This window comes from Theropithecus gelada, chromosome 17 (assembly GCF_003255815.1).
Source record: "Theropithecus gelada isolate Dixy chromosome 17, Tgel_1.0, whole genome shotgun sequence".
Taxonomy (NCBI): Eukaryota; Metazoa; Chordata; class Mammalia; order Primates; family Cercopithecidae; genus Theropithecus; species Theropithecus gelada.
This window is the reverse complement of record NC_037685.1, coordinates 16,362,391-16,381,887: the sequence shown is the minus strand read 5'-3', so window position 1 is coordinate 16,381,887 and position 19,497 is coordinate 16,362,391. Positions and strand designations below refer to the sequence as shown.

The 19,497-nt window shown below is 36.2% G+C and overlaps 1 protein-coding gene across 1 annotated transcript in view; it reads left to right on the top strand.

Annotated features, from left to right (window-relative positions):
• MYCBP2 (MYC binding protein 2, E3 ubiquitin protein ligase) overlaps positions 1 to 19,497 on the top strand; it is a 282,706-nt gene that overhangs the window by 112,249 nt on the left and 150,960 nt on the right. Inside the window, exons 21-26 of the mRNA XM_025364179.1 lie at positions 4,972 to 5,089; positions 11,112 to 11,316; positions 11,952 to 12,105; positions 16,104 to 16,276; positions 17,134 to 17,259; positions 17,347 to 17,474. Of these exons, the coding sequence (XP_025219964.1) occupies positions 4,972 to 5,089; positions 11,112 to 11,316; positions 11,952 to 12,105; positions 16,104 to 16,276; positions 17,134 to 17,259; positions 17,347 to 17,474 (904 nt within the window). The remainder of the gene's footprint in view (positions 1 to 4,971; positions 5,090 to 11,111; positions 11,317 to 11,951; positions 12,106 to 16,103; positions 16,277 to 17,133; positions 17,260 to 17,346; positions 17,475 to 19,497) is intronic.

The window sequence follows — 19,497 nt, the reverse complement described above, 5'->3', positions numbered from 1 at the left end:
TCTTGCCAGAGTGGAAAGGGAAATAGTGAAAAGCATGGCCATGTTATAGTCAGGTTATGTTATCTTACTCTGCACTTGACATTCAGAAGAAGGAGCAGCGGGAGCACAACATCCTTCCACTCTGCACTGAGGTGTGATGGCGACTGAGAGGGAAGGTGTTCATGTCAGCTTTTAAAATGAAGAGATTACCTAAAAACATGACTTCGTGGTCCTGGTTATAACAGTGAACACAATTCTTTGATTCCCAAGTCTGAAGAGATACAGGGCAGTTTCAGGCCAGACTTCCTCAGGTGATAATATTGTAGTAATATACTCCCTATTTTAAATAGCTTGAATTTATCATCTTCATGAAATATGATAGCATTTAATGTTGAAACAAAATATCAGAGTTTCTTATAAAGATTAAACATTGGTGGGATCTACACAGTGGTGTAGTAACTGGTAGATGCTACATAGTGGTGGAACCTGGAACTGTAGAGGCAAGGTTCAGCCCTTCACTTCTTACCAACCATGTGACTATAATTTCTTAAGATTAAACACTGGTGGGATTTGTTTTAACTGCCCAAAGTTCTTTTCCAACATGGAATATTTTGGTCCTTGTTCCATTGAGTGGTAACTGAAAGACTGATTGCATGAAGTGTGGGCAGAGCTAAAATGGATAATGCAGTAGTCATACCTATATACTGTGCCTAGTGGATTAGATATTCATCAAGACTGCTTCAGTCTTAAGCACTCAGTTACCCTGTCTGTCTGGACCTTTGTGGGACTTGCAAAGTAGCAGCCAAGAACTCTGTTATTAATTCAGAAAGGAATTGATTACGTCTGTGGAGGAACAATGTTGGGAGGAACAAAGCTTCTATAGCATATGTATTAACTACAGCAAAGCAAAATATTTACAGATAATTGAAATAAAGGGTTACAGTTGGAGAATATTTTTGAAAAGTCTCTAGTAATCAAGAGCTGTTAACTGGAATTTATGGTATAGCACACATTAATAATGTGTTGATTAAGATCAATATTGTGGTGTGCATGATAATGAAAATGGAAAAATGTTGTTGATATTCTCTTTATTTAATGTGTTATATTGCCAGAGTGACCACGTTCGGTCTCTAGATTGGGTCCTGATTCTGTTACTTGGTAGCTGTATGATCTTGGCAAGATCACTTAATCTTCTTGTGTCTCAGTTTCTTCTTCTATTAAATGGAAATAAGTCTCTCTCCCACTGAAGATTGTGTGAGAATCCAGTGAAATGACACAGATGATTTAGCACAGAGCCTAGCCCGTAGTTAGTGCTCAATAAATGTTAGTTGTTCCTATTGCTGCTTTTTAAAGTGAATGTCAAAAAGCCGATGAGGGCTTTTATATATTCAGTCAGGACGTGTCTGCCAGCCCTCTTTTTTTGGTTTGTTTGGTGTGCTCTTCAGTTTCTGCATTTCACATTCTTTTACCATGTTTAGTAAATTAGGGGTAAAACTGTATAGTTTAGCTGCTTTTATTCTCTTTTCCAGCAGAATTTTTATAATTCTTACAGTGTTTCTGAGTTTCATCCTTTTCTTGCTCTCCTATCCTCCTGTGCACTCATGTGCTACGCAGTCATCAAACCTGGAACTGTAGAGCCAAGGTTCAGCTCTTTTGCTTCACTCCTTATCAACTGTGTGACTATAATTTCTCTAAGCCTTAGTTTTCATATCCTATAGGATTGTTGTAGAATCAATGTGATGTGTGTAAAGTGCCTGTTGTGCACACATGCATACACACATACCACACAGTTTTTCTTTCTGTTCTTCCTCTGTTTTTCAAGTAATTTAATGAATGGACTCTACTATCATTTAAAGAGTTTGAAGACTATGTACTAGAAGACCTGCCACCAATTCTTGAGAAAATCTTTCAAACTCTTCAGATCTCCCCATAGAGTTATTTTGATAATCAGTGGTACAGTTATCACAGTGGTGATACAATTTCACATTTTGTATGTGAAAGCAATTTGTAAATTGCAGATGAGTAAACTGTTACAGGAATTCTCCCTTCAGTTTCTTGTTTGCATTGGACTGGATGCTTCTGTGAGGGGATTAGTTCCACTTTTGGCCCTTTGAAGTGATAATCATTTGCAAAATCTTTCTGTACTGAGAATTGAGAACCACTTTCCTTTCCACTGTTGTTCCCATCTGTATTATTCCATCCTCAAGTGAAAAACTACTGCTCTTCTGCGGCATGGCCATTCCTCTCTCCTCTCCTGTTGTTACCTACCTACCTTTTAGTCACTGCCTTTCATTCGTTGAAAATTTAGCATCTGACTCAGAGTATTTTCTTACCCTGAGTCTTGTTACAGGTATAGTGATGTTGGTGTCCACATGAATGGTCCCATACAGCATTCTTACCTTTACATCTGTATTTCTGCATTCACAGAGGAAGTTCTGTGAACCCATGCTGGATCTAACACAGCTCTGACTCTGAATTCTCAAGTTTAAATATCCATAATCTAATGATACTTTCTTCTTCTGTGATGCAGCCCTACTTTACTTCCCTTTGACTTTATGCCCTACAACCCTCTACTTTTTTACTCTTTTTTTTACCCTTTTTAAACTTTATGTCCTACTCAAGTTAAAGACTGTTGCTTAATTTCTTCACCTATACCCTTACCAATTTCTTCAATTTTCCTACTTTCTCGGTCATGGTACTAGGACATGATAAAACCGCAAGCATGAATCAATCTGTTAATATTTCCTATGCCTACTCTTAGGCTTCTGGAAGGTAAGAAATACCTATGCAGATTGATACATAATTTCCAATTTCAACCAGTTCCTCTATAATAGTCTTTAACCCTCCGGTTGTCTAGTATTGAACTATTTGACTTAATAAATTTTGAGAGTTTGATGAAAGACATGGGTCTCTATCCAGAAATATACAAGAATATACACTTAAAAATTTGCTTGCAAATTTAGGGGATCTTTTGAAGCTTACTCATGTACTTCCTAAAAGTCCTTTATATCCGAGTTGAAAACTCCTGCTCTTAGTATGTATCTGTTCCATCTGCCATCACACCTTTTCTTGAATCTTCAAACTCTCCACTCACCTGCTTCCTCCTTTTAGCATAGGACCTCCGTGTACATTGCAACAAATATAAGAAATTATTCAGCCCACCAACCCTGCAAACCTACTTGTATCCATACCACTTCTCTGCTGCTTTCCTCATATTACAATTAAAGAGGAACCTGTCATGTCCGTGCTGTGAAACCTAGCTGACTTTTCCTTAGAGATCTATTTCTGTTTCCTGTCTTCTCTCTAACCTTTGTCTTTAGTGTCTTTATCTTGAGTAACCTTTTAAACTTCCTGAAATCTCTATCATTAAAAAAAAATCCTCTCCTTCAGCTTCATTTTTCCTTGAGCTGCTGGCTCTCCTTTCTTTTCCCGTTTAGTCCTGGGATACTTAGAGCTACTTTGTGTATTCTCTGACTCCTTATCTGCTGCAGTGTGGTACCTGCTTCCACCAAAGAGACCTCCTTCTGCTAAATCGAGTGGTTAGTTGTATGTCTCCTTAGAGCATTTGGCATGTGCTTTATTTTCCATGCTTGAAACCTACTCCTCCAATGAGTCTCCTGGAGTTCTTTCTTCCTGTGTGGTTTATTCTAGATGTCTGTGAGCTCTTCTTCCTCTGTCTATATCTAAAATGTTAGAAGATACTCATAAGGGAAATTGGGATCTCTTCTTTTCTCTCTCAGAGTCTTCCTAGATCTCATTCATTCTTATAGCTTAAGTGAATATTACCACTATACTCTGTTGCTTAAGCAAAAAAAACTTCCTTGCCCCATATCAATCATCTGCCAAGTTTCGTCAATTCTGTTCCTTACATAGCTGTCAAAGTCACCATCTCTTTCACTCTGCACTGCTCCTAGTTAAGGCCTTCATCATAAATTACCCAAACTGCTATAACATTTTCTTAACTAGGTTTCCAGCTGCTAGTCTTGCCCTTTTCCAGTTCATTTTTCATTGCAGTCTCAATAATCACTAAAAATATATATTTTGTATAATTTTTAAAATTTGAAGTGTCACAATTACATTGTCTGAAAAGCAGAGCTCGCCTACTATGTGTGGACTATTTCTATAATGGTTGTTTTTCTAATTACAGATAATGGTTACTAAAAATGGCTATTAAAAGTAGGAAAGGATACTAGGATGTCATTTATCATAATAGTTACTGTTCATTAAGTGTTAACTGTGTGCCAGACACTGATGCAATGTCTGGCACACATTGACCTGTATGGGCCTCTTTATTGTTCACAGGAACTCTGTGGGACACTGTTTGTTAGTATTTTCCATGCGATAAAGAGAAAACTGGAATACAAAAAGAATGAAAAACTTGTTTGAAGTCTGGTCACATTATTATTAAGTTGGTGAGCCAGGATTCACACCCAGCCACTCCAGCTTTAAATCCTGAGCTTGTAGTCACTGCTCTAATGCCTCTCATGATACTGTGTTTTGCTTCATTAACTATGATTCTAAGATCTAAACTTATAGCTTAGTGATAAAAGTTAGAAAAGGGGATCATAACATTATTTCATCTAGTTCCTGGATTGAATTTCTGTTAAGGCATTACATGATCTTATTTCATCCAATAAATATTTTTAAAGATCTCTAACAGGCCAGTCAGTATACAGAGTACCAGATTAAAAATAATGTAAAAAATGTAGCACCAGATTTTCAGAAATATTAAAAATTATGTGTTTATAATTAGGATAATTACATTTAGAAGATCTTTCTGATGATCTCCTTAAAGTCAGCAACTGTCTTTTTCATCTTTGTTTACCTAGTACCTGGAATGGAGATAGGTGTTTAGCACTTAAATGTTTACTGAATATTCTTATTAGTGCCTTTTATCTTTTCTACTCCTTATTGCATTGTTTACTTATTGTTTTTATTTTAGTTGAGTTTTGTAAGAAATTGACTTACTTTTTTTTTTTTTTTTTAACCTAGGGGATGTCCCACTCTTGTTCAAGCATTGCCAGGCCCTAGCACACAAGTCACTGCAGGCAGCAACCATACGGCAGTACTTTTAATGGATGGACAGGTCTTCACATTTGGAAGTTTTTCTGTAAGGAATTTTTAAAACATTAATAATATTGCATTATACCATTGCCTTATAATTTGTCTATAGTAGCTATTTTTTTTCTGGTTCTAGTGCAGTTCTTATAATTGTTACATATGCATATTTCATGCCTTCATCCGCAACACACACAAAACTTGAATGATATTCTTTGAAGTAATTTTCCTCTCTAGCTCAGCATTAGAGTTTATTGAATTTAACAGCTTTGTTAGAATTGGACATGTTTATTTCAGATTAAAGTCCTTTAAGCATTCAGTAGAGCTAATTCTGTCATATGAAAGGTTATTTCTCATCTAACTGGTAGAGATGAATTTTTCTTAACATATAGAACTATGCTATTTTGTAACCTTTTAAAAGCCTAGTTTTATTTGTTCGATTTGTTTAAAATTATACTTTCTTTTTTCCTTTTCCGCCCTCTGAGTCTATCTGCCTGTCTGTTGCATAGGCGCTTGTGGGCATTCTCTCCCTCTCTCTGCACCACAACTTAAAGAGTGGAAATGCTGTAAGAATTTTGTGTGGTTTGGGCATAGTAGATATCAAGAAAAATCTTTGCGAGACTGTGCTAATACACTTGTACCATTTCTGACGTGGGTAATTACTAAGAACTCTCAAACCTAAGTGTCTGGGATGACATTTACAGCTTCTGGTTTTTAAAAAACTGTAAATATGTACTTAAAATATTTTGTTTGGAAATGGTTTCAAACTTACAGAAAGGTTGCACAACTAAGAACAGTGCATAGAATATCTGGTTAATGTCTGTAACCAGATTCACCTGTTGTTAACATTTTGATCCAGCATTTGCGTTACTATTGTACATGTGCCTGTTCTCTCTCACATACATAGTGTGTGTGTATGCACAGATGTGTGTGTGTATGTATGTATATAAAACTTTTTTTTTCTCAAATCCTTTGAGAATGTCTTGTGTACATTGTGGCCCGTTACCTCCTACATACTTTAGTTTGTATTTTGTGAATTAACCTAATAATTATTTTTTGTCATTTCTTTCCCCTCCAATCTAGGATCAGGCATTATGTTTGCCTGTTGTGTGTCTCTAGTCTCCTTTAATCTGTAACATTTCCACAGCTATGTATTGTCTATTATGACATTGACATTTTTGAAGAGTATATAGTACTGTTTTAAAAAATAGAATCCTCCTCATTTTTGTTTCTCTGATATGTCCTCATGTTTAGATGCAGGTTGTGCACCCAGGCCAAGATACTCTGTAAGTGATATTGTGTTTGCCTCACTGCATCACATCTGGAGGCTCAGAATATCCATCTGTTCCTCCTTGATTATATACATTTTGATCACCTGATCAAATGTCTGATTTCTATACTGTTTCTTCTTTGAAACTATAAGCAGCCTGTAGGTTGACACTCTTAAGATTCCTGCTTCTCATCAAAATTTCTCCCTAAATGTAGCATCCATTGATCATTCTTTCCTGAGCTAGTCTTTACTATAATGTTTAAAAAATGGTGATTTTTTTCTACTCCAGTAGGTACTTCGCATTTTACTCTAAGCAAGAGCCCTCCTTTCCTGTTTACTTATGTTTCTACTTATTATTGATATAGACTCAGGTATTTGTATTTTCTTCGTTATCATCTTTAATTATTTGGGTGCTTAGATTATCTCAGATTTGGCCGGGGGGTGGCCCTTCATGCTGGCTCCTGTATTCTTGTGACATACCCCTTCATTTTTGGGGGCACTTCCTTTCATTCCAGCATAACAAGTTGTTCAGGGTTTATCTTGTACAGGCCCTGTATCAGTCCTAGAATCAGCCATTTCTCCAAGAACCCTGATTCTTTTTAGTGGGGAATAGTATTAGACACCAACTGGGTACTAGATGTGTTCATTGCTACAGGACGTCTTTGGATCTCCAGTACACATATATTTATATGTCCACATATATAGATGTATTTTAGAAATCATAGGCCAGGCATGGTGGCTGATACCTATAATCCCAGCACTTTGGCAGGTGAGTGCAGGAGGATCACTCAAGCCCAGGAGTTTGAGACCAGCCTGGGCAACATAGTGAGATCCCATCTCTATTAAAAAAAAAAAGTTAGCTGGGTGTGGTGGCACATGCCAGTGGTCCTAGCTGCTCAGGAGGCTGAGGTAGGAGGATCACTTGAACCGTGGAGGTTGAGGCTGTAGTGAGAGCCGTGATTCCACCATTGCCCTCCAACCTGGACAGCAGAGCAAGATCCTGTCTCAAAAAGAAAGAAAGAAAAAGAAACAAGCCCACACTGTGACTTCTACTTCCAATCCATTCCCACAAGGTTCTTTCTTACCTGTCCTGTTCTATATTTATGTTCTTTCTTCCTCAGTAAGAATCTTTCCTCTCAACAATATCAATATATTTATTTCTCACTTAATCCCCAAATATGTTTAAAATAGTTTTACATTTGCTTTGCCTGTACAAGTTTAAAAAACCAAATTTACTGAAAGGTCATTCTTGCGCCTTCCCCTCCCACCTGCTCCCCACCCCAAGTCTGAAGGTGTATAGTCAAGCACTGTCCGTGTGTGGCCTGGATTCTCTCTCTCACTCCCTTTTAGTGGAAACTGTGATTCCTTTGGAACAGAGTGGGGCTCATTTGTTTCAGTTTAAGATTCCCCTCACCCTGTCCTTTGATTGAATTTTATTTCATTTTTTAAATATATAGAACATTTACATGTTGCTAAAAGTTAAGTTATACAAAAATTGTATACTCAGAGGTGTTACTTCCTCCCATATCCTTGACATTCCTGCCTCCCCACACCTTTCACTCCACACTTGGAGGTAATAAATGCCATTGTTTTACAGTTTATTCTTCTTGTGTTTCTTCTGGTGAAGATATATAAGCATGCACACACACTGTTTTACCTGTGTGTATCTATGTATGTATGTATGCGTATACACAGTTACGCACTGCATAACAGTATTTTGGTCAGTGATGGACTGCATGCATATGCTGAGGTGTTCCCATAAGATTATAATAAGTACTTTGACTATACCTTTTCTGTGTTTACATACAGAAATACTAATGGGTTACAGTTGCCTACAGTGTTTAGTACACCAGCATGCTGTACAGGTTGGTAGCCTAGGAGCAATAGGCTACACCATATCGCCTGAGTGTGTAGTAGACTATACCGTCTAGGTTTGTGTAGGTCCACTCTGATGTTCGCACAATCACAGAATCACCTAATGACACGTATTTCAGAACATATCCCTGTCATTAATGGGTGTAATACAATGACATGTGACTGTACATAAATATATGTATTTCCCCTTTCTCATTTTTTAAAGCTAGTAGTCTGTATATGCTCTTTTGCACTTTGCTCTTTTCGCTTCAGTATATCTCCTAGAAATCACTCCATATCAGTTCATAAGCTCTTCATTTTTTTTTTTTTTACCTCCATCGAATACTCCATTGTGTATATATATGATAGTTTATTCATTCAGTTTCTTATGTTGGTATATTTACATGGTTTCCAATACTTTGCAATGATAGTAATGAATATTGTTCGAGGTGTATCTTTGAGATAAATTCCTAGAAGTGAGATTACTGGGTTGAAGGTTAATGCCTATGTAGTTTTGTGAGATATTAACAATTCTCTTGTATTTTGCTTTCACACTAACAGTGTATGAGATTGCCTGTTTTCCACAGAATTGCCAACAGAATGTGTTGTGGTACCTTTAATTTGTGCCAGTCTGATGGGTGAGGAATGGTCCTGCTTACTTTCAAGTTCCTTTGCCTTTAGTTGGTGCTCTGATCCTTAAATTTCGGATCCATATTTAGTATTTTGGCATTGAAGGTTAACTTTCTCTTTGGAGGGATGTGTTTCCCTGTGCTTTTTCTAACTTCTCCACACGCCTCTGTTCTTCTTTTTTTTTTTTTTTTTTTTTGAGACGGAGTCTCGCTCGAGTCTCGCTCTGCCGCCCAGGCTGGAGTGCAGTGGCCGGATCTCAGCTCACTGCAAGCTCCGCCTCCCGGGTTCCCGCCATTCTCCTGTCTCAGCCTCCCGAGTAGCTGGGACTACAGGCGCCGCTACCTCGCCCGGCTAGTTTTTTGTGTTTTTTTTTAGTAGAGACGGGGTTTCACCGGGTTAGCCAGGATGGTCTCGATCTCCTGACCTCGTGATCCGCCCGTCTCGGCCTCCCAAAGTGCTGGGATTACAGGCGTGAGCCACCGCGCCCGGCCAAGAACTTCCCCTTTCATGTTGTGCACATGCTCAGGTTTGCAGTAGCAGGCGGGTGGAGAGAACTCTTGGAATTTGGCTTCTGCTTACAGGAAGCATAAAGATCATGACACCCGCTGTCTCCTTATACTGCTGAAGGTTTGAGTCACCTGTAGATTTGTTTGCACAGCATGTTTTTGTGTCTTTTGAGGTGGTTATGTGAGTGATAAGATTTGAAGCCAGACAGTCATTGTCCTCCAGTCGCAGCAGTCCTAGTTGTGAGCTTTTATGAATTTAAATGTAGCTTATTTGTAACCACATTCTGAGTCTTTACGGGGTTGTGCAGATATCTAACACATTTTTGGACTGCTTTTCTTCATGTTAGTTGGTAGTAAGGGAATACATATTTATTTCAATAGTCAATGAAAAAGATCAATGAAAAAGAAAAGAATTTATTTTTCCTCCAAAAGCAGAATATATCCCTGAATGTGATGTATTTTGCTCACTATTTACCTTTTTTTTTTTTTTTTTTTTTGAGACAGAGTCTCGCTCTGTCGTCCAGGCTAGAGTGTAGTGGTGTGATGATCTCAGCTCACTGCAACCTCTGGCTCCCAGATTCAAGTGATTCTTATGCCTCAGCCTCCCGAGCAGCTGGGATTACAGGCGCGCACCACCACACCCAGCTAATTTTTGTATTTTTAGTAGAGACGAGGTTTCCCATGTTGGTCAGACTGGTCTCAAACACCTGACCTCAAGTGATCCTCTCACCTTGGCCTCCCAAAGTGCTGGGATTATGGGCATGAGCCACAGCACCTGGCCTCTGTTTACATTTTTATGCTGTCTTATTTTTCTTTGTCAAAAAATGAGGACAGATCTTAAAAGAGGGTGAGAAATAAATGTTGAATGTTTTGACTGCTTCTCTAATCATGTGCTTGCCATGTTTCCTTTCCTGGTTCTGTCCAGGGATTGAAGCTCAGTTACTTCCACAGTTAGTTTGTGGCTGTGTTTTCTCGCTGTGCTACCTGGTGGTTGGATGAGAACGTGACCAGAGTGTTCGCAGTGCTCCAGGCTCCCTTGTTCCAGAATGCTGTTGGGGGAGAGAGGTCCTGAGCCAGGGGTGGAGGAATGTCTACTGAGTCAGTGTCATCATTCTTTTATTCTTTTTCAGCTACAGGCTTACTAGTGAGAAACTTCCTATTACTTTTTAAATTAAACTCTTACCTGACCAGGTCCTTATAGACAGCCATACTTTTAAAGTGGTTAATAGTTATTTGCTTAAAACATGATACCTTGCCATTGGTTGTGCTGTTTGTTTTAAAACATAAATGAAATAACTTAGGGACATACCATGTGAAAACAACATTATATATTTTTCTAATTGTATTCACAGTTCCAGTATTTATTTTGGTCTTTTTACTTGAATATTCTCTGGTTATATGAGTTCAATAGTGACTTTCTTTTATACTATCAACTTATGTCAAAGTGACTTTTTAAATGAATAATTTGGAATACTAATATTTTAACATATTGTGTATATTTATCATACTTTTCATTTAAATGTAGGTGAAGACAAAGTATTTTGGAGATACTTCTTGCGTGGAAAATATTTCAAACTTTTTTTTTTAAATAATGCACTTTATAAGACTTTCCAGGAATAATAGAAATTATTTTATTACTTTATACATGTTTGGTCCAAATTTCTTATATATTGAATTTATTTTAAAAACCCAAACTAACAATTGGTGAAAAATAAGGTTTCACAGAGTGATTTTTATCTACTGCCTCCTTAACTTTATGAAAATTAGATTGTTTACACAGCAATATTGTTAATATGGTTTATTTAATCTTTTAGAAAGGACAACTGGGCAGACCAATTTTGGATGTGCCATATTGGAATGCAAAGCCAGCTCCTATGCCTAACATTGGATCAAAATATGGAAGAAAAGCTACTTGGATAGGTGCAAGTGGGGACCAGACTTTTTTACGAATTGATGAAGCACTTATTAATTCTCATGTACTTGCTACATCAGAAATTTTTGCCAGTAAACACATAATAGGTAATACCAAAAATAAACAAATGCCCCTTCCAAACTCGTCTTGATTGATAGTAAACGGTTTTTCTTTCCCTATAATGAAATATACTTTTATAGCTTTTTGTTTTCTTTCTGGTCAAAGAAATTTAAATAAAGCCTGTAAATGTCTGTGTTTATATGTGTCTGTGTGCTGAAAGAATGGAATAATTGGGAGATCTGGAAACCACAGTATTCGTGAGCTAGACAGTGGTAGAACTATAAACTAAATTCTAGTAGGATAAAATCCATATTGGAGTAAGAGATTTTTATGTATTGTTTCTTGCTAAATAAATGTTAGAAATTAATTTCTATGGGAGGTTATATAAATCAAACTTTGAAGTTTCACGAAGACCAACGTATCAATCTATACTGTGTCCATGATACTGTGAATAATTATATAATAGAGTCGTATAGCAAGAGAGTAGGAGCCTGTGTTGTGGATTTAGACATGTTGAGGTTTTACTCCTAATTCTCCCACTTAAAGATTTTTTATTACTTAGCCTCTTTCGTTCTCCGCTTATTCATCTGAGAATGAAGATGATATTACTTACTTTATGGGTTTTGGGGAATTAAAAAAGGTAATATATATTAAAATTATATATAAGTGTTTTTTTCTTAAGGCTTGGTACCTGCTTCTATATCAGAACCCCCTCCATTTAAATGCCTTCTGATAAATAAAGTGGATGGGAGTTGTAAAACTTTTAATGACTCAGAACAAGAGGATCTGCAAGGATTTGGTGTGTGTCTTGATCCTGTATATGATGTAATTTGGAGGTAAGCATCTCAGTTTATAAAACAGTAGTAAATAAGTTTTGATGCTGTTATACTCTTATGGTAATATAAACTATATTTACAGGTGGACTTTTCACACATGAGTACTCTCCTGTTTATCTAATAACTGCAATTCTGTCTCAGTGATTCACAGGGACCTTTATAGTATAGCATAGTGGCTAAGAGCATGCATTTTGAGCAACACTACTTAGGTTTATCCGAGCTCCACAACTTGCTTTTTGTGTCACCCTGGAGAAATTACTTTGACTGTGTGCCTCAGTTTTCTCATTTACGACATGGGGATGCTAGTACTACACAGTGCATAGTAGGTGCCATAGAAGTGTTTGCTATTATCATTATAATTATTAATTTTACTGTTGAGAGTTCTGTTGTTATTTTTAGTCTGTCATCAATCCTGTTTATATTGTATATAATTCATTCTATTTTTTGTTCTCATAATTATTACTATGAGGAGGAAATTATGCTAAAGACAATAAAGAACAAAGAAGATAATTGAGCTTGCCCTTTAGAAATGTGCATTAAAAAATACTCTTATTGGTAGAGAAATATACAGGATTATATGCACTCTGGGAATTATTAAAACGTAGAGATAAATAGAGCACAAAAGAGACTCAAGAATTGCATGTGTTTAAAATTTATTGTGGTGCTTTATATACAAAATGAATAAGTAAGTTACCCTTCTTCGGGTTTCTAGCTTTGGATACTAATAGGAGATGTACCCTGCCATCACCACAGTGTCTCATCACAGGGCTGAGTACTTCTTTCCTTTTGCGGCTGGCCTTAGTGGGCAAGATTCCAGTAAGTTGAAAAGTTGAAGTGGTGTGAGTGAGGAGAGTGAGGAAGCTTTTTCACTGTCCTCCTTCTTCTACCCATGCCTGCTTGCATTCTCATCAGACAGCCAAGTTCTGAGAGGCTACGTGGTAGCAATGGGGTAGACTATCTCAAATGCCTTGCCAACTCCTTGGTAATTTTCTTCCTTGTTCCAAAATAGAGATTAATCATGAGGCTTGCATTCAGAGTGAAGAGACTGCTGCACTTCCCAGGTTGCTGGCCAGCTTACTCTCTTATTTGGGCATTTTATGAGAAGGCATAGTGGCCAGTATTGAGTTGAGTACATCTCAAATCAATTACATCTCCCTGGCAGCATCGTGCAGGGTAGATGAAATAACAAGAGACTATGGGTGAGTGGTCTTTTGTGATCATTCTTAGGCAGACATAAGGTATTAAGAACCAAAGTTAGAGTGGTCACAGTGGGATAGAATGGAGGGGATAGAGAGGAGAACAGATGTAAAGATAGAATTGGCTGCAGTTACTTACTGATTAGAAGTCAGTGTTCAAGAGACTTAGTTACCAAAGAGCAGGCTCTGGTTTGGACTTAGGTATAAATTGATGTTTTATTGTTTTGTAGTTTTTACATGTTTTATTTTTAAAAGAAGTAAATTTGCATTAACAAAACAAAAATTAAAATTGGCAGTATGGAATCTGTTTCTGGATGCGTTCACTAAGTTAGCAGTAACAGTATAACTAAGTCTAATGGCAAAAACTTACTTGAAATAGAACCATTTCCCTGGGGTCTTAACAGAACTCTGAAGTATGATATTTAGCTGGTCGAATCTTGTCTTTTTCACTTACGGTGGTAGCAGTGGGACAGATGATCTCAGATGCCTTGCCAGCTCCTTGATCAATTTCTCCATTGCTGGAAAACAAAGATTAAGAGATGTTTTGGTGAAACAGCTGAGAGGTATTTTTCTTTAAATCAGGATCAGAATTTCTGTTATGCTGACTTCTGGCTGGTTTGTGTCTTTTGTGTTTCTCGGTGGGACACTTATACTTTACAATTATCGTATGCATTGCACATCCAATATTAGCTTCCTTTGACTTTCCTTCTGGCCTGCATCTGCTTCCTTTTATATTCTTCAGGAGCAAACTTTGCCTGAGTAATTTGAAACATCTATAAAGAGCAGATAAATGTTAAGAACACCTATTTTATTTCCCACATACAAATTTACACAAATAATATGTGAATTTGTGTTATTTAAAAAAAAACAAAACAAAAAAACAAAGCAAAAATACATACAGGAAAAAGGATGGTCATACTCTATATCTGTTTCTTTTCCAATACCAAATCCCACTAGCCTTCTCTGTGGATCACAAGTATGAAGTTTGATTTATATTGTCTGCCACCTTTTAAAATGCATGTATTTTTCTTTTTATGTAAATAAAGACATTCCTACTCTAAAAGTTAGATTTTTGCTCAAAAATAATTTAGAGATCTTTCCAAGTCAGTATTTAAAGAACAGCTTCATTATTAAAATTGTGGAATTCTATAGTCTGGATATACCAAGTATACTTAACTGTTTGCCCATCAGTGAACATTTTAGATTTTTTTAATATTACAGTATTACCTACAATGCTACAGTGAACAAATACACAGGTATCTACATACAGAATTTTATACACATGTGGGAGTATTTCCGTAAGCTAGTTTTTACAGTGTAGAATTGCTGAGTTAAAAGATAGGCTCACAGAATTGTAAAATGACTGAAGTAAGTCTCAATCACTTTAGAAGCTTATTTTGCCAAGGTTGAGAAGATGCCTGGGAAGAAAAGACAAGCCACAGACGATCTGTGCCCTGTACTTTTTCTGAAGAGGTTTGAGGGCTTCAGCATTTAAAGAGGAAAAGCGAGCAGGAGGAGAAAGGGAAAAGAAAAAATTAGAGGATGTGGTCACATTCTTGTAAGGTTTTGATTAGGCTTACTGAATCCACATGTTGCACATGAAAAGGAAGGGGTAGAAGAAACAGTGAATTTTGTATTTGGAGTTAAAGTAAACACAGAATAGAGGAAGTAGTCAAATATGCATTCATCTGGAGCGGGTGGGGCTTGGTGGGGGGTGCAGATAATTTCTAGTCTCTTCTTGTCCCTTACCATGAATTTTCCAGAACCAAAAAGAGATTTGAATCCATGGATATTAGAAACTATATGTTTCCATTATTTACCATCAAGAGAGTTAGTGAAACTGTTGAACACTGAAGACGGAGGGAAAATCTTAGAAGCAACTAGAGAGAAAAGAATGATCACCTGAACAATGAGATCAAGACTTCCCAAAAGCAATAATGCAATAATGTTAATGCTACTAATTATAGAAGCTACCATGATATAATTTATTTTCCTCCAAAGGCTTTTGAAAAATAATTAAAAAATTTTTAATTGTGGTAAAAATACAATGTAAAATTTACCATCTTAATCATTTTGAAAGTCTGCAGTCAGTAGTGTTTAGTGTATTTATGTTATTGTGAAATAGATCATCAGAACTTTTTTTTCCTCGGAAAACTGAGACTCTATATTTATTAAACAACAGCTTGCATCCCTCACTTCCCCACCCCTAAAAGAGGTCAGGAAGTGGAGATAGCTTTTTGAAGTTTTTGTTACAAAAGAGATAAGAGAAATGGGATGATGAAGATATTGTGGGTTCCTAATAGTTTTTTATTGGTTTTTACTGTTTGTTCATATGGTTGAACATCCACATCCATTCTGTCTGTGCTTCCTTTCTGTGGATAGCATTCCATGTCCTTGCCCATTTTTGCTATGGATTGATTGTTTCTAGCTCTTATACGTTGAGGATATTGTAGCTTTGTCTCACATGTGCACTTCAGATTTTTCTTCAACTTGTCCTTTGTCTTTAAACTGTTTTAATGGGGTATTTGTTGAGTTTCATATTTATATGTATGTATCAAAACTTTAAGTATACAGTCAGTTGCTGTATTTTTAAAGTATTATAATCTACATTACTGTTTTCAAATTATTTCATTTTTAGTGATGTAGTTTTTTTATATGTTTAGCTTAGATCCAGAAGATAATGAGCTATATTTGTCCTCTTTGAGCTGACTGTATTATTTATTCTCTTTGTATCATCAGTTATGTTTTAGGAATTTTTTTTAAAACAAAACCAGGTGCTGTAATTATTCTTTTTCTTTAAAGGTTTCGACCAAATACTAGAGAGCTGTGGTGTTACAATGCAGTGGTTGCTGATGCCAGGCTTCCCTCTGCAGCAGACATGCAGTCCAGATGTAGTATTCTAAGTCCTGAACTTGCCTTGCCAACAGGATCAAGGGCCCTCACTACCCGATCTCATGCAGCTTTGCACATTTTAGGTAGGGTTGCCATTTGATGTACCATTAATTCACATAAATGTGTGCTATCCAGGGGTTTTTTTAGAGTATTTAAATTTATATATAATTCTGTCTTGTTTGTTAAATAATAATAATATACAAAATAAGTTAAATCCTCTAAGAGGCTAATTCCACAGAAAACAATACCTGAGACCTGTACTAACACCATCAAAGATTTATGTATGTGCATTTGTTTAATTTTCCCAGAGGTAGACCCTTAAAAATAATGTTTTTGCTCAACTTGAATGTATAAACTTTTAAAGATATGATACAATGTTTTTGCAGCATACTTATTTTGTAGCTGGAAACTTTATATCACTCTACATAACTATGTGTTTTGTTGCTTTTAAAAATGATCCTTAAAAAGACTCATTTTAAGACTCTAGCACTTGCAGTTGTGAAATCATATTCCTAAATATAATTACTAGATCATAAATATAACTCTTTGTTTCTTTTTTCTCAAATTTCATTTTGGTTTCCATTATAGACACCCAAAACTAGCGTTGATTAAGGTTCTGTGACACTAATGTGTCTTCCTCAAGTAATACTTTAAGAATCAAACTAATTTGGAGAGTTTCATAAAAGGAAGAACCTTGTAAGAATTCAAAGGTTAAGTGATTTCAACTTTTCAGAGATCCAGTTTTCTGTAAAAGGTTGTCATATGGCATGTTTAAATATGATCATTAATCAGACAAGGGAGAATTTGTATTGGTTTTAAGCATTCTTCCATTAAATGAAGAAAATTATTTATTTTAATTTATCCCCTATAGCATTTAATGTCATCAATACCATAGGACATTTTGATTTCCAGGAATTAAATTTTGTTTATTTATTTTTAGGTTGTCTTGATACCTTGGCAGCTATGCAGGACTTAAAAATGGGTGTTGCAAGTACAGAGGAAGAGACTCAAGCAGTAATGAAGGTTTATTCTAAAGAAGATTATAGTGTGGTAAACAGGTTTGAAAGTATGTATACTTAGGTTTAGGAAATATTGTCTTACAGCTGAAATATATATGGATCTTTTAAAACAGATTATGATTTATATATTCTAGGTCATGGAGGAGGCTGGGGTTATTCTGCTCATTCAGTGGAAGCTATACGTTTCAGTGCCGACACTGATATTTTACTTGGTGGTCTTGGTCTGTTTGGAGGTAGAGGAGAATATACTGCTAAAATTAAGGTAAAGTTCATCAACAGTGTTGCCCTTTTTTGTTTGAAGATACTGATTTGTACTTAATTTATTATTTTATTATTTAATGTCTCTTTTTTTCCTTTTTAACTTGGTTTATTTTGTTGCTTTTAATGCTTCTTTTTTAAAAGGGATAGAGAAAACATTGCTAAAATCAAATACAGTAATACTACATTAGTAATTCATTAAAAATCAAAATTCTGTAAGAAGGGAAGAAATGAAAAGAAAATTATTTTTCAACAATTTACTACTGAAAAAAGGCTATATCTCAGTCCTTTGTATGGAACTTCTGCTGGCCTGGCAATACCAGCGCCTGTTTATGTGGCTACTTTCTTATAGCCATTTTAATGACAGAGGAGGCACAACTGTTTAGGGACATTTTGATGTAGCTAAAAAGTTGTGAGCATTTTTAATGCCAAATACTATGTAAACAGACATCTTCACCCCAGGAGTGGAGACCAGGTATGAGTGAGCGATAGTGTTAGGGGAGGATTCCATCTGATAGGCAAACTAAAAATCATCGAGAGTCATATGTTCACTACACCTATTCGTGTCCAAAAGGGCCAACAATCATCCTAAACAAAGTATATGTTCATTCTTTGAATATCCACTAATAGCTTGAAGGTTCTGCTTCTCAAATTACCTGATTTTGTCCTAAAAGTGAAAGAAAAAACTAGTTTCTGCCTGGATTTCAATAGCAGGCTTCATAAAAAAATCTCAATTAAATGTCATCTGTTCAGGAGGTATTTTCTTAGTTCTCTCAATAATATCTAAAAATGATACCAATATGTTAACACTCTTCTTCATAATGATGGTTTCCAAGGACATTCCCCATGGAGGCTCAACTAGAACTGACAAACTTAAAGAAATATTTGCTTATTTCTGGTTATAGTTGGAATACATACGCTAAAAAAGCAGATAATGTAAGAATGAATAAAGTAAAAATTTAAAGCTCCTGTAGGTATATGGAGTATAGTGATAGAATAATGATTAAGAACGCTTGTAGCACATGTATTTTGATAATAAGAAAAACAGTAGTTTGGTGCTTTTCAGTGCGACTGCTTTAAGGTGGTTATTTTAGGATGTCTGGATTCATCCTCACGTTAGAGAAGCAACCTCAATGTGTTATGTCGTTCTACTTGACAACGTCTAATAAGCTCATCAGGAGGATGTATTTTTTCTAGCTCTAAGAGATTTTTTATTTTCGCAATAGTGAACAACATAGTGGACCTTATCTTCAAACACTGTGGTATGTAGAATTATAGAGGCCTTCCATATATGTTGTTTTTATATTGGCCTTATTTTTCTTTTTCAAACTCAAATTCTACCTCACTCCTCCTGTCCTCTGGAAATGATCTTGCCTTTTGTATTCAATTATCCAGTGAGTGGACTAAGGCCTTTCAACAGTAGTCAGTCTTTTTTCCCCCTCCCTTTACCTCTCTGTAATGTATACATTTGTTAAGCCCTTCTTTATTTTTTTGTTTTGTTTTCATACCTCTAGTTGTTTCTTCTATCTCTTTGTAGGTTCATTCCCTTCCACCTGGCCACTGAATGTAGGAGTTCCTCAAAGACCTAGCCCTAGGCTCCTCACATATTCTCATATGTATTCTCTTTTAAGCCCAAAGTTTTAATAGGCATCAGCATACCATAATCCCCAAATTTGTATCTCCAATTCAGACTTCTTTGATGCATTTTCATGTAAATATGTTAAAGGCACATCAGTTATCAGTCATAATATCTCAACTGAATTCATGCTCTTCCACTGATCTCTCTCTCTCTCTCATGATTAGTACCATCCTCCATATGCTTGACACATAGGCCAGAAACCTAGACATTTTTCTTGATAGGCCTCCTATATCTCTGTCTTCCCCACAAAAAAAAAAAACACTTCTACCACTACCCTAGGCAAAGCTGTTTGTCTTGGACTATCCCCCTAGCTAGTCTCTGTACATATTCTTTCTATACTTTCTGTCTCCATTCTCTCTCTCACCATTCCTACTTGAATCTACTCCAG